This window comes from Dreissena polymorpha, chromosome 11 (assembly GCF_020536995.1).
Source record: "Dreissena polymorpha isolate Duluth1 chromosome 11, UMN_Dpol_1.0, whole genome shotgun sequence".
NCBI classification, from domain to species: Eukaryota; Metazoa; Mollusca; class Bivalvia; order Myida; family Dreissenidae; genus Dreissena; species Dreissena polymorpha.
In genome coordinates this window covers 79,199,090-79,213,237 of record NC_068365.1, presented here as the reverse complement: position 1 = coordinate 79,213,237, position 14,148 = coordinate 79,199,090, and the positions used below count along the sequence as shown (strand labels likewise).

Sequence of the window (14,148 nt, the reverse complement as noted above, 5' to 3'; positions counted from 1 at the left end):
AGAAACGCTTAACAGCTTAACAACCGACCTCGCATACCTGGGTGAAAATGGGACTCCAGCTTAAGGGCGTATGGCGTCGGGCGGTAAAAGCCAGACGATGGGAAGCCTTAAGGTCGAGTTCCATCGTCTTCACCAGGACCACAACCACCATCGGTACATGGAATGTCCAAACCATGCACGAGACCGGGTTGACGGCACAAGTGGCAGCAGAGATGAGCAAGCCAAACCTAACCATCTTAGGAATAAGCGAATCAAGATGTTTAGAAGCGACTGACTTCCAGCGAGTTACTTTTCTTTTTGGGCATGAGCAGGAGACTCCAACTTTCCCACTCGGCTCAGAGAACGCTGATCCGGTGGGAGGCGCACGGTCCACGTATCAATGGACCGGTGCTAAACCAGTTTTCAGGTCGGACACATTTTCTTCAATGTGCACTTGATATTGCTTAATACGCAGTAGGGGTATATGCCACAATGGTTGAGTTCTTTACATCTTGAATAAAAAAAATTATGTATTATCACTACCTGTGTTGAGAACAAAGCTAGTTATACTACTAGCGTTCCATTTGCAAAGGAATGGAAACAGGTGCCACATTAATTGAAGTAACCAGACGGTACGGGTAGCGGTATTATGTTTAATTTTGTCATTTTGTACAACTTAAGACGGACTTACCACATATGTGTGGCTTTTGCTGCAGAGAATCAATCACAGAATGCGTTGAACACAAATTTACAGAGACGATTACGCATACAGACACACAATTTAAATGTAAATATATGCTATCGAAAACTGCCTACTTTTTTCATTTGCGGCCCTTATTATATTTGCTTTGCCAAACAAGTAAGTCGCTACATCATACATGTTGATTTTCTTACTTGTATTGTGCCTCCGTTTATAAAAAATTCCTGATATAACGGAGAGGTGCAGATAGCTTGACGGAGAGTGTGTAGTCGGGGTTATGAATAATGAAGAGAGTACTGAGCCGCTTTAACATGGTGTTATTTAAGGCAAATGACCAATTGGCTATACAATGCAGGACGAAACATACAACATGAAATAAAACATTCAATGATATAATCTGAGGTCACCGCTTTGTGAAATGGTGAATGCAAAGCATGGGTGGTTTAGACTTTGGAAAGAGCTCTGAATTTAATCACATTTACTATAATAAAAAGCATCATATAAAATCTACTAAAAAGCTAAGTCTAATAATAAGTAATCCTCACCCGTGTGGTATTCCAGTCAGCAAATTGGTACCAATACACGATAAGATGGCCACTATAACATCTCTAATCATAATGGTGTCTCTCCGCTGACTGAGGAGTAGCTCCGGAGGATTTCAATAATGTGCTATTTTCTTTCAGCATTATTTTGTGATGTACGTTATTTATCGTTTATTGTTATCATTTCACATTTGTGTATGGTGTAAAACATTATCTTTCTTGCTGTTTATATTTACTTAACCGGATTAAGAAAATGTACACTCTATATGTTAAAATGTATAAATCTATAATTTTCGCCACCAGTTGGTAATGGCTTTAATAAGTTTAATTGGATACACGTGCTAAAACCTTTAACCTAATTTAAACACATCAATTGAGAAGAATTCATTTTAAAAAAAATTGTAACCGGTTTTCCGATCCATCATTGCATGAATGTTTCTCATATTTCTTATTGAAATTATCTTTATTTTAAAAATTGGTTTAATCGAATATGATGTGTTTAGAATGAAGATGGAATGTTTCTTGCGCTTTCGTTTCTGGATAACCGATGTATAACAATGTTAAACTTTGATTAAAAAAAAATCTACGAAAAAAAACAACAAATTAATTCAATAGGCATTATTGTTTTGCACTGATAATGTTGAAATGGGGCAAATCAATTTAGTCTAAGCAGGTTCGGCTGATCTGTCACAATTGCAATCAGCAACCAAAAGCGAATGTTATACTCAATTATCACGGTCATAAAACACAGGCAATGTAATGTTTAGTTTAATAAATTAAACCATACAAAAAAGCAAATTCGTTGAATTACTATCCCCCGCCGAATAAATTGTGTTTATTGATGAGCGCAAATGGATATACAGGACAGGAACAGTACAATAACAAAGTGAAGTGTTGTTATTTTTATGAATTACAATTCTCCTCATTGACACCCATACACGTATGAAGTTGAAACCTTACTTAGTTTCTGAGATACAGCAACAAATGTTACATCTTACATAGCAAACAAAGGACAATAACTCTTATTTCAGAAAGAATAGGGTAATGGTTCTTGTGCATGGAACTTCTAATCATAGATATGTATACGCCCATGATTAGTAATGTTGAAATTCTGTATCGTATCTGCGATATCGCCCTCAATAGTTACATCAAATATAAACAACAAAGGAAAATAACTCTTATTTAAGAAAGTGTAGGGTTATGGGGTTTTTTTGTGCATGGAATTTCTTCTCTTTGATATCTATCCACCCATGAAGTTTCATGTTGAAACCGTATATAGTTTCTGAGACATAGCCCCGAAAAGTTGCATCATACATAACAACAAATAGCAATTAGTATTATTTAAGAAAGTGTATGGTTATGATTCTTGTGCATGACATGTATTTCCATTGGTTTTCTTTCCATTGATATCTATACGCCCATGAAGTTTCATGTCAAAATCATATAATATGATTAAATATGGTAAATGTTCAGTAATACTGTTCTCTCACAAATATCATAACTAAAACGAAAATTTGCGAATCTGAAACAATTTTTTTCAATTTTGTCAATTTACCAAACCGTGAAAAGATCCCTTTAAGAAGGATTGAGAGTCTGATATGATAACGTGTGCATCTTTTACCGACTTCGTCGTCCGTTTGAAGTCGGCGTAGTATGCAACCTCGGTGTATTTGCTAATTTCCCATACAGGTACCATAGTATACACTCGGGTGGAGAGGACTATATGCGTGTGATTGAAAAAGGTAACCCATCCTTACAATACAAATGTTGCACTTCCAAGTAAGGTGTTTCAAGATAGATGTAATATTGTTTCTTTCTTAGGGATAATGAGTTATTATAATTAAGTGTAAGCCATTTTATAATAAATGCTCAAAACATAATACACACTTTTCTTGCTATGCTATTTTTTACAGCGACCTTCACCATGACCCGACCGGCCCCAAATGCAATCCCAACCATGTTCTTTATGGAAGAAACCATTACACACATTTAAATAAAATATCTCTCTCCAAACTCAAGTTATTGAGCGGAAACTGTTTTATTAACAATGACAGTGACATCAACCGATATGCCCAATTGCAACCCAAAGATAGGTCGAATGCAAACATATACAATAATAAAAGAAGCAGGATTTTCCAGTTTGTTGACAATATGCTGAAAACTACGGTGGCATAGGGGTTCCTGCACAATTGTAAATGTATGCGTCCTATACATCTGACTTTGTGACCCCCATTCTTCTGAAGCATAATTTAATATAGAACCACAAAACAAACAAACGAGTGACAGAATAATGTTTTGGTACATGCCAGAGTCATTGCATTTAAACAATACAGTATTAATTGCTTTAACGGCGTTTCCAACCAAATGTCCCCATGTTAATTGAACATTGCCGGTAGAATTCAACACTATGCCTTAATAAAAACTGCTATCAACCACGCCGATACCATTACGAGTGTATGTCCGTTTTTCATTTCCTCTTCCGAAATACTATTATTTCGTTTTTTACAGTATCTAAGTTATCTAAATGTGATTAAACTGCAGCAGTTAACTTCCCTAAAATAATAATGTTATCAGCTAATTATAGAAAATTTAAACAATATCATATATATGCAAACCAAGTTAATGTTATCATGCTTATATTGTAAGTCAAGTTAAATGTCTTCAACAAATAAGTAAAAATCAGCGACATTGCCTTCCCTTTCCACAGTCCAACTACATTACTAAAATCAAAGCGCTGAAGGCACTGAAGTTGTTCGCTGTTGTCGTCTTTAATTAGCTTGTGCGCATTGCACAGGCTAATCAGTGTGCACAGGCTAATCTTATTTGACGTGCATTAAGCCCCGTTTTTTTATTTTTGACACCATATTCAAATTCAAAATATACAATAAGATAATTGATGAAAATAAATAAAACAAGCGATGTGTTTGTGAAACACTATGTCCCCATATATATGACCTTTGACCTTGAAGGATGACATTGACCTTTCACAACTCAAAATGTGCAGCTCCATGAGATACACATGCATGTCAAATATCAAGTTGCTAGCTTCAATATTGCAAAAAATAAATTAAATTAACGATTTTTACCCATATACTTGACCTTTGACCTTGAAGGATGAGCTTGACCTTTCACCACTCAAAATGTGCAGCTCCATGAGATACACATGCATGCCAAATATCAAGTTGCTATCTTCAATATTGCAAAAGTTATGGCAAATGTTAAAGTTGGGGCAAACAAACAAACCAATTAACAGACAGGGCAAAAACAATATGTCACCCACTATAGTGGTGGGGGGCATAAAAATAACTCTGCGAGCAATACTTTTTACTGACGAATTAGTTAGTCATAAAGACAGGACCCGTACTTTGTTGTTTATGCTGTTACCCTAGCAGTTCACACGCTGTCAACAACTCTGACCTAAACATAGGTAAAGAGCACTAATGCGCTTTTTCGGCGTAGCTGTTTCATCCAGCTTTTCACCTTAAATGACTTTTACATAAAGGTGGGTTCCCACTGCCGATCCGATCAACTCGATCATTCCGATCACCGAAATTTCCCGACCAAACCCGACCAAGCTCGACTTAAAAGGGTATACACGACTTCTTCTCGACCTCTTGTCGATAACACACGACCCCCACACGACTCATTCACGACGTCCACTCAACCATCTTTCCGATTTTCGCTTGATCATCTCGACCTATACGCGAGCCCTATACGATCTCATCTCAACCATGTGGACCTCAGCTCGATCGCCACCAGATCTTCACACGACCAGATCGTGATGGTCGTACTACAGTCGTACAAAGCGATGTAAAATAACTCGGGTAGAGGTCGAGCGGATCGGGTACAGAGCTCGTGTATGGTCGAATAGCAATCGGGAAGTGTTCGTGTACGGCCGAGTAGCCGTCGGGTAGCAGTCTAGTAAAAATGTACATCAAATCGAATAGAGGTCGAGTGGATCGTGTTGCGGTCTAAAATAACTCGGGTAGAGGTCGAGCGGATCGGGTACAGATCGTTTAAAAAATGTCAATCCGATCGCCACACGATTGCTTCACGATCAACTCGATCTTCTACTCGACTAATACACGACCACTTCCCGAGCGCTTCTCGATCCGTTTCCTACTCGACCGCTACTCGACATTTTTTGACATGTCAAAAAATATCGGGTAGGAAGCCCGACCAATGCCGACCTACCCGACCGCCCTCGACCACTCATGCCGACCTAACCAGACCAGTACCCGACCGCTTGGTCGGGCTTGATCGAGTTGATCGGATCTTCAGTGGGAACCCAGCTTAACGCCAGCAGACACGCATTATATATTCGAATATTTCATAGGCTGATTCGAGATAAAACCTCTGAACTTTGGCTACATCACTGTGTCTGTGCTCAGCGCTAAGGATGTATCACTAATCAGTGTACGGAATTCCGGACTACTCTCTGTATGTTTATATGGCACAAATTGTGGCCCAGTTACAATTACGCGTTAAAATCCATCTCGCAGAATTTCAGTGTAAGTACTCGTTCACTAAATCGTCCGGGGAATATATAAGTAACTATCGAAAAAAAAAACAAATAGAATAGTGTCACGATAAGAGGAAAATGGTTTATTACCCAACCACAAATGTTGCCGTACTGTCAGCACGTCTAGAAATCGTCCCTAAACGCCTGGATAGGTTGGCCTTATTTACAAGTTTGCTATTTTGAATACAACTTTGTATCGAAAATCATTGTGATAAAAAGTGTCCATTTACAATTCGTGATGAGATTCTTAATGACCATCGTCATGCGAAAATGGGTCTTATTTCATATGCGCCCATCATATGTATAGCCCACTCAGTCTGCTCATCTCTCAGTCTGGTCAGGAGATACATAATGAGACCATAACACATTGTGTGATTTTATAGCTTTACAGCATCGCCTCTGACCAGACTGTGCAAATGCACCGGTTGGGCTTAAGATACCATGGTCGAAACGCATAAGACCCCTTTTCGCATGACGCGGCTATGAAAGTGTGATTTAAATGTGTCGATAGAAAACTGCGTGCAAATCAAATATTAACATACGATATATTTCGATGGTGAAGAAATACATTCATAATAAGGCATGTGAGGACACAAATGAGGTGAACTCCCGTAGTATAATTTTATCTACATGTACTTACACTAATACGTGGTACTCCCGTAGTACAATTTTTATCTACTTACAGTTACACTAATGTGGGGTTTGACAATGATAAGTTGATAACACACATTTCATGCGGTGAATATGTGACTAACAAGTTAATAAAAACAATAGTTAAACTTTTGTTTTTAATTTTATTATTTAGAAACGTTTTTTATTGCAAACTTTATTTCAAAGTCAGCATTTACGCCGACTACCATTTAAAAATATATTTCTTGTTTTATTTCTTTGTTTTTATATTCGGTTTTAGCGATTATAAAGCATTTTTGTTTTTGTATATAATATACCTGTAATAATTGGTGAACTCATGTTCAACGCTTTATTAAATGAGGGCTGTTAATAAAAACTAACTTAACCTTCTACTATTGCGTTGTTAGCATACGTGAATACAAAAGATCGCCGCTATCTGTTGAGAAAAAAGAATGTTTCCCAGAAACAGCAATAGTAGCATGCACTATGAACGAGGTTACACAACATACCAATTTACTTGTTTATAAGCATCTATTAATATCCTCAGATGCGGTGGTTATCGTTCTTAGCGTAGTTAAGAGCCGACCGACTTGCAACGTGTAATACTAACCTTAGTTGTTCGCAAGCGAACAACTAAAAAACGAGGGAAGCACTAACTACGTAGAGCCAAAAGGGCGTATTCATTATTAAGAAATATTAATGCAAAGTGGCTTACCGAGTACATATAAACGATACTCCTTTGAGAAAATCATCAAAACGACGCCATTTTATAAGTCATTTCCATCACTGAAACACAGTCAGCTCCCGTATACGCCCCCCCCCCCCGCTGTATATTTTCGCCAAATTATAACTATGTAAACAACCTAGGACACATTAACATATTTGTTTAATAATTATAAAAAGGGAACTTTTAGGCTTTATATACCCATTAAATATTTATGTACTAAACCCTCAACTTCTCTGTTTCATGATAATACTATTGTTTTGGCAATCGACGGTTGCATAGTTTGGTGACCTTCATCTAGATGTGATGCAACTAAGGGCTCGCAATGGTGAGTACATGCGCTTCTCACCTTAGGCTTAGCGACTCAAGTTGGTTTATCCCCCGTACCATCCGCCCCTAGTTGCAATAATCCAACTCCCATGCAGCTGTTGACACTCTGGGTCGCTCTGAGCTGTACGTATGTTCATAAAAGGCTCAGAGATTTTAAGAAGAACTTTCTCCGCCCACTCCTCCTCCTCCCCACACACCTACGCTCGCAAAGCGAAAGACAGCGCTAAGATAGAACCATAGGCACTCGATGTCAATGACAATGTTTTATTTTAAATTTATTTATTCATTTTTTGGTTACCCGTTGTTTATTATAATGCATACACATACTAAAGTAATAATAATCTTCCGACAAAACGTTTTCTTAAAAAAGATGGTTCGACTATGTATGTATAGATATTGTCAATATCTATGTACATAGTCGAACTATCTTTTTTCAAGAAGACGTTTTGTCAGAAGATTTTTTATTAATTTAGCATGTGTATGCATTATAATAAACAACGGGTAACTAAAAAACAAATAAATAAATAAAACATTGTCATTGACATCGAGCGCCTATGGATAGAACATATCCAATTCAAATGAGTTCCAAATTGAAAATGTGTGAGTTTAGTTAGATACGTATATAAGGAAGCAGTGCTTTAGAACACAACGGGTCCTCACATGATGCAACCTCTGGCGTAGAAGGACCTCGTAAACCTCGAAATACATTATACTCGGATATGCGTGTTTTTTTGTGCACTTTCAATGTATGACACGCAGAATCAACAATAAATTCAGTTACTTGGGAAACGCGTAGTATTATGCCCCCCTTCGAAGAAGAGGGGATATAATTATTGCTTTGCACATGTCGGTCTGTCGGTCTGTCTGTCGGTCGGTCCGTCCACCAGGTGGTTTCCGGATGATAACTCAAGAACGCTTGAGCCTAGGATCATGAAACTTCATAGGTACATTGATCATGACTCGCAGATGACCCCTATTGATTTTGAGGTCACTAGGTCAAAAGTCAAGGTCACGGTGACCCGAAATAGTAAAATGGTTTCCGGATGATAACTCAAGAACGCTTCGGCCTAGGATCATGAAACTTGATAGATAGATTGATCATGACTCGCAGATAAACCCTATTGACTTTCAGGTCACTAGGTCAAAGGTCAAGGTCACAGTGACCCGAAATAGTAAAATGGTTTCCGGATGATAACTCAAGAACGCTTAGGCCTAGGATCATCAAATTTGATAGGTAGATTGATCATGACTCGCAGATGACCCCTATTGATTTTCAGGTCATTAGCTCAAAGGTCAAGGTCACAGTGACCCAAAATAGTAAAATGGTTTCCGGATGATAACTCAAGAACGCTTATGCCTAGGATCATGAAACTTCGTAGGAAGATTGATAATTGCTGGCAGATGACCCCTATTGATTTTCAGGTCACTAGGTCAAAGGTCAAGGTCACGGTGACCCGAAATAGTAAAATGGTTTCCGGATGATAACTCAAGAACGCTTATGCCTAGGATCATGAAACTTCATAGGTACATTGATCATGACTCGCAGATGATCCCTATTGATTTTCAGGTCACTAGGTCAAAGGTCAAGGTCACGGTGACCCGAAATAGTAAAATGGTTTCCGGATAACTCAAGAACGCTTATGCCTAGGATCATGAAACTTGATAGGTAGATTGATCATGACTCGCAGTTGAACCCTATTGATTTTCAGGTCACTATATCAAAGGTCAATGTGACGGTGACCTGAAATAGTAAAATGGTTTCCGGATGATAACTCAAGAACGCTAATGGCTACGATCATGAAACTTTATAGGTACATTGATCATGACTTGCAGACGACCACTATTGATTTTGAGGTCACTAGGTCAAATGTCAAGGTCATGGTGACCCGAAATAGTAAAATGGTTTCCGGATGATAACTCAAGAACGCTTATGCTTAGGATCATGAAACTTCATAGGTACATTGATCATGACTCGCAGATGACCCCTATCGATTTTGAGGTCACTAGGTCAAAGGTCAAGTTCACGGTGACCTGAAATAGTAAAATGGTTTCCGGATGATAACCGAAGAACGCTTATTCCTCGGATCATTAAACTTGATAGGTAGATTGATCATGACTCGCAGATGACCCCTATTGATTTTCAGGTCACTAGGTCAAAGGTCAAGGTCACGGTGACCTAAAATAGTAAAATGGTTTCCGGATGATAACTCAAGAACGCTTATGGCTAGGATCATGAAACTTCATCGGTACATTGATCATGACTGGCAGATGACCCCTATTGATTTTCAGGTCACTAGGTCAAAGGTCAAGGTCACAGTCACAAAAAACATATTCACACAATGGCTGTCACTACAACGGAGAGCCCATATGGGAGGCATGCGTGTTTTACAAACAGCCCTTGTTTCCGTATTGTGTCTGTAACCAGCTTTGCAAAGAAGAAAAATTGCATATAGTTTGGCCATTTTCTTTTGATAGTGGTACTAATTTTCTGACACGTGCCCTGTGGTATTAATAATTATTTGTCTTGGAATGCGTACACAAAATGTATACTAGGTGGGGCGGTGATGTGATGCATCGTTACTTGTTCTTCGAATTAGTGAACAACTATGATAACGCTATTTCGATAATGAAATACTTCAATTGGTTTAATGCTTGCGGCATGCATTGTACATGATTATAAGCATGTATTATTTCTTGAAAAGTACATTTAAAAACCCGCAGATACATACGTGTTTTAGAAATACTGTTCGATATCAGAAAATAATCATGAACCACGCACCATGGCCTCAGATCGATTTGTTATAACGGGTCTATGAACAAAGACAGTGAAAAAAATATTGCATAGAATGATAAGCGTTTAGTAATTCTTCGAGTATCATTTTAGAATTAAGTTATAATTTATTGATGATCATCACAAATCACGTCGCTTGAAATGTAGAAAAATGAACGACAATAATTAGGCTTGTAAACACCAATATGCATGTACACAGCAACTGGTCAAACAGAAACCTTTTTAATTATTGGTTCAAACGAACGATCGAAGCCACAAATATAAAAATCTTCATCACAATGACTTCACGAGTTATGTTCTTGAAGACGTAAGTGTGATCGGTGGTCGCAAATTGTTCGTGCATTGCATTACGTTCTGCATTCTCCTCGGGTGAAGACAAACCCCAGTGCATTGTTTACAAGTATAGAACGTCGTAGTATGGATATGTTTAAGAACAAAATAGCAACATGTTGCCGTTTAAATATAGAATATCGATACCTTTATGCTCGCTGCACGTGTGCGTGCCAATCATGATTGCATAAATTACATTATAATTATATTGACGGGTGACAAAAACATAAATTGAACACATATTTTGATTATTGCTGTTGGCTAAACTATATTTTCCACATATGTTGTTAATTTTTATCCCAAATTTTTTTTAAAATGCCCTTAAAGGGCTCTTTTCACGGTTTGGTAAATTGACAAAATTGAAAAAAAGTTGTTTCAGATTCGCAAATTTTCGTTTTAGTTATGATATTTGTGAGGAAACAGTATTACTGAACATTGACCATAGTCCAATATAGCCATTATATGTATCTTTTGACGATTTGAAAACCTTAAAATTATAAAGCGTTGCAACGCGAAACGATTGAATAATTTGGAGAGTTCTGAGTTGTCGTTTAAATTTACGAAACTACGAAGATTGCTTATATAAGGTATAAAATACTTACACTGTGTATACCTGGCGTAATAGCCGAGAGGACTTATGCGTTTTTACTTCAGACTAACTCCAGGACTCCGGGGGTCACTGTTTCAAGCCCTGGTACCGGCTACTTTTTGTTCCTTTTTTAAAAATTTTTTTCTCGATTTTTTATTAGGAGCTTTTAAGATCCAATGTTAACATTTATCAATATAAAGCATTTAAGGACAAACTTCAAAATATGCCAAAATCTGTGAAAAGGCCCCTTTAAGATATAAACGAAAACATCAACGATGTCGATTACCGGTTGTGTCATGAACACGAAATCCCTGCCCTTTATTGTTTCCATTCTCGCTATAATTTAAAAAAGAGTAATTTCTAAACAGTAAGTACATGCGTGTATTTTTTCGTAAGTTATTGAGTCGAAACAGGTATTTATATCTATAATAACAAACGTAAGTTAAAACGCAATACTTTATGAATACTTAAAACAGACTATAGTCTAAACTATTTAGCGACCACTCGTTGCCCATACGAAACTACGCAAACAGCTTCGAAACGATAGCTTTAGATATTCTGACCAATCAGCGTGTTAGGTTGTTTACGTTTATTTTCTATAGTGTTATGGCTCCCCAATTAATGCCTTACATTAAGATAAATATTTCACACCTTAGAAATAATAATAGACTCAGAATTTTGTGAAAATATACATGGAATATAAGTGTTGGATAACAAAGTGTTTAGGATTTACCGGAGTGTGTGATTACAAGGAGATATGAAGCATATTTTTGACTGACATTATTGCGAGTTCAAGGCTACATGATATGTGTATAGACTTATGTGGTTGTACAACAAAATGACGAAAAAGACGTTATATAAAGCGTTAATAATGCATATTGAAAGTGTTACGAAGTATTAAGTATGTGAAGATATGGGTTCTATGCGAAAATTGCAAACAGAACATAATAGCCATATCAAGTTATGTTTGGATAAACCATTCATTGATAATCTCACCGCCATTCGGAATTCGTAAACAAGCATTTGTGTTGATTATTGTCAGTTTTGGATAAAAGTTCGATTTATACTGCGTCTAGTATGAATGTATCATACAAACACCCATATCAAACATGTTTTTGAACAATTCAATTGTCGAACTACTTATTTTATTGTTCTTGGTCTGTGTAACCCCACGTGCTGGATCAGTAGTCGATGTCAAAAAAGGTAAGGTCAAAGGTCAAACAGTGTTCTGCGTTTAATGGTATTATGATAACAATGTGTGAACATGTTTATTAAGCAACCTTGAAATTATTATTACGAAGTAATAATGTACATTGCTGAAATAAACAACAGAAAGCCAGCATACATATGTGGTGAAGGTACAATTTCCATATGGACAAATTTGCAGTTTTTGGTAATTTGCCTTGGCTTAGGGAAAGATTAAGAGCAAAACAACAGATGCTGTACCCTGTTAATTTTTTATCCCCCATCCAGCCTAAGAGAATATTCAACACATTGTGAAAATCTTTATGTAATAAACATATATTTTGCATATATTCAATTGGACATAAACAGATTTGTGTATAAAACCCTTTCTTAAGTGTTTGAAGGATAATAAACAATAAGAAAGTCTGTGGATTTAGCAATCTTCAATAAAATGTCAACAAACTGGTCCAACTTTCCACCTTGCTGTCTGTGAAACCACCCAGTACTATGTGTCATCGTAGATCTTTCCCAAGTTAATGTTGATGAAGTTTAGTGTTTATTTTTTGCGTTAACGGGAATGGATACAGGGACCTCCAGGAAAATTTTATTTTTTGGAAAACATTTAATCAATGTTTATATGCTGCTTCAGTGTTCTGCCGTTAATCTTTACTGTTATGGACAGGGACCCTTTAGGGTAAAAAAAGTGGGGACAAATGGGAAAAATCTGGGGACACAGAAATATATTTGTAGCAGAATAAAATTTTCAGAAACTAATAACCTTTTACTTGCACTCTTAAACTGGCTTGATTTCTTCCTACAGCCAGTCCACAGGATGTAACATTCTAATTTAAACTTGAACATTTTAAAAACTTTTTAAAACTGTCAAACAATTGTCAACGTATTATCAAAATTTTGAACAGTTACAGGTACATGTATATAATGTCTACATCTACATCTGTCTACATCTGCTGGGAATTCCCTTTCAAATTAGAATTACCGATAGTAAAGGCGTTTTCTATTTTAGCTCACCTGAGCACAACGTGCTCATGGTAAGCTATTGTGATCGCCTTTTGTCTGTGGTGCGTTGTGCGGCGTCAACATTTGACATGTTAACTCTCTAGAGGCCACATTTATTGTCCAATCTTCATGAAATTTTGTCAGAAGATTGGTCTCAATGATATCTTGGATGAGTTCAAAAATGGTTACGTTTGCTTGAAAAGCATGGCTGCCAAGGGGCGGGGCATTTTTCCTTATATGGCTGTATATGGCTATAGTAAAATCTTGTTAACACTCTAGAGGCCACATTTATTGTCTGATCCTCATGAAACTTGGTCAGAAAATTCATCCCAATGATATCTTGGACGAGTTCGAAAATGATGTTGGTTGGTTGAAAAACATGGCCGCCAGGGGGCGGGGCATTTTCCTTATATGGCTTAAGTAAAACCTTGTTAACACTCTAGAGGCCACATTTATTTTCCGATCTTCATGAAACTTGCTCAGATGATTTGTCCCAGTGATATCTTGGATGAGTTCAAAAATGGTAACCTTGGCTTGAAAAACATGGCTGCCAAGGGGCAGGGCATTTTTCCTTATATGGCTATACATGGCTATAGTAAAATCTTGTTAACTTTCTAGTTTGCTCAATCTTCATGAAATTTGGTCAGAACATTGGTTTCCTGTGTAGTAAAGTTTGGTTTTATTATGTCAGTATTATGTGACATTAACTGTATTATGTAATTTTTCATAACACAGAATTTTCATAGTTAACATAACTGTTTTAGTCATTAACACTTATGATAAGCCTTTCAACTTAGAGATAACTGAAA

The 14,148-nt window shown here is 37.1% G+C and overlaps 1 protein-coding gene across 2 annotated transcripts in view; it reads left to right on the top strand.

The window, feature by feature from the left end:
- The first annotated feature begins 11,716 nt into the window (after window positions 1-11,716).
- The window catches only part of LOC127850915 (insulin-like peptide receptor), a 92,381-nt gene continuing 89,949 nt past the window's right edge, over window positions 11,717-14,148 (top strand). For both annotated transcript variants that reach the window (XM_052384313.1, XM_052384312.1), the window contains exon 1: window positions 11,717-12,340. In XM_052384313.1, coding sequence (XP_052240273.1) covers window positions 12,247-12,340 — 94 coding nt within the window. In that variant the 5' untranslated portion in view covers window positions 11,717-12,246. The remainder of the gene's footprint in view (window positions 12,341-14,148) is intronic.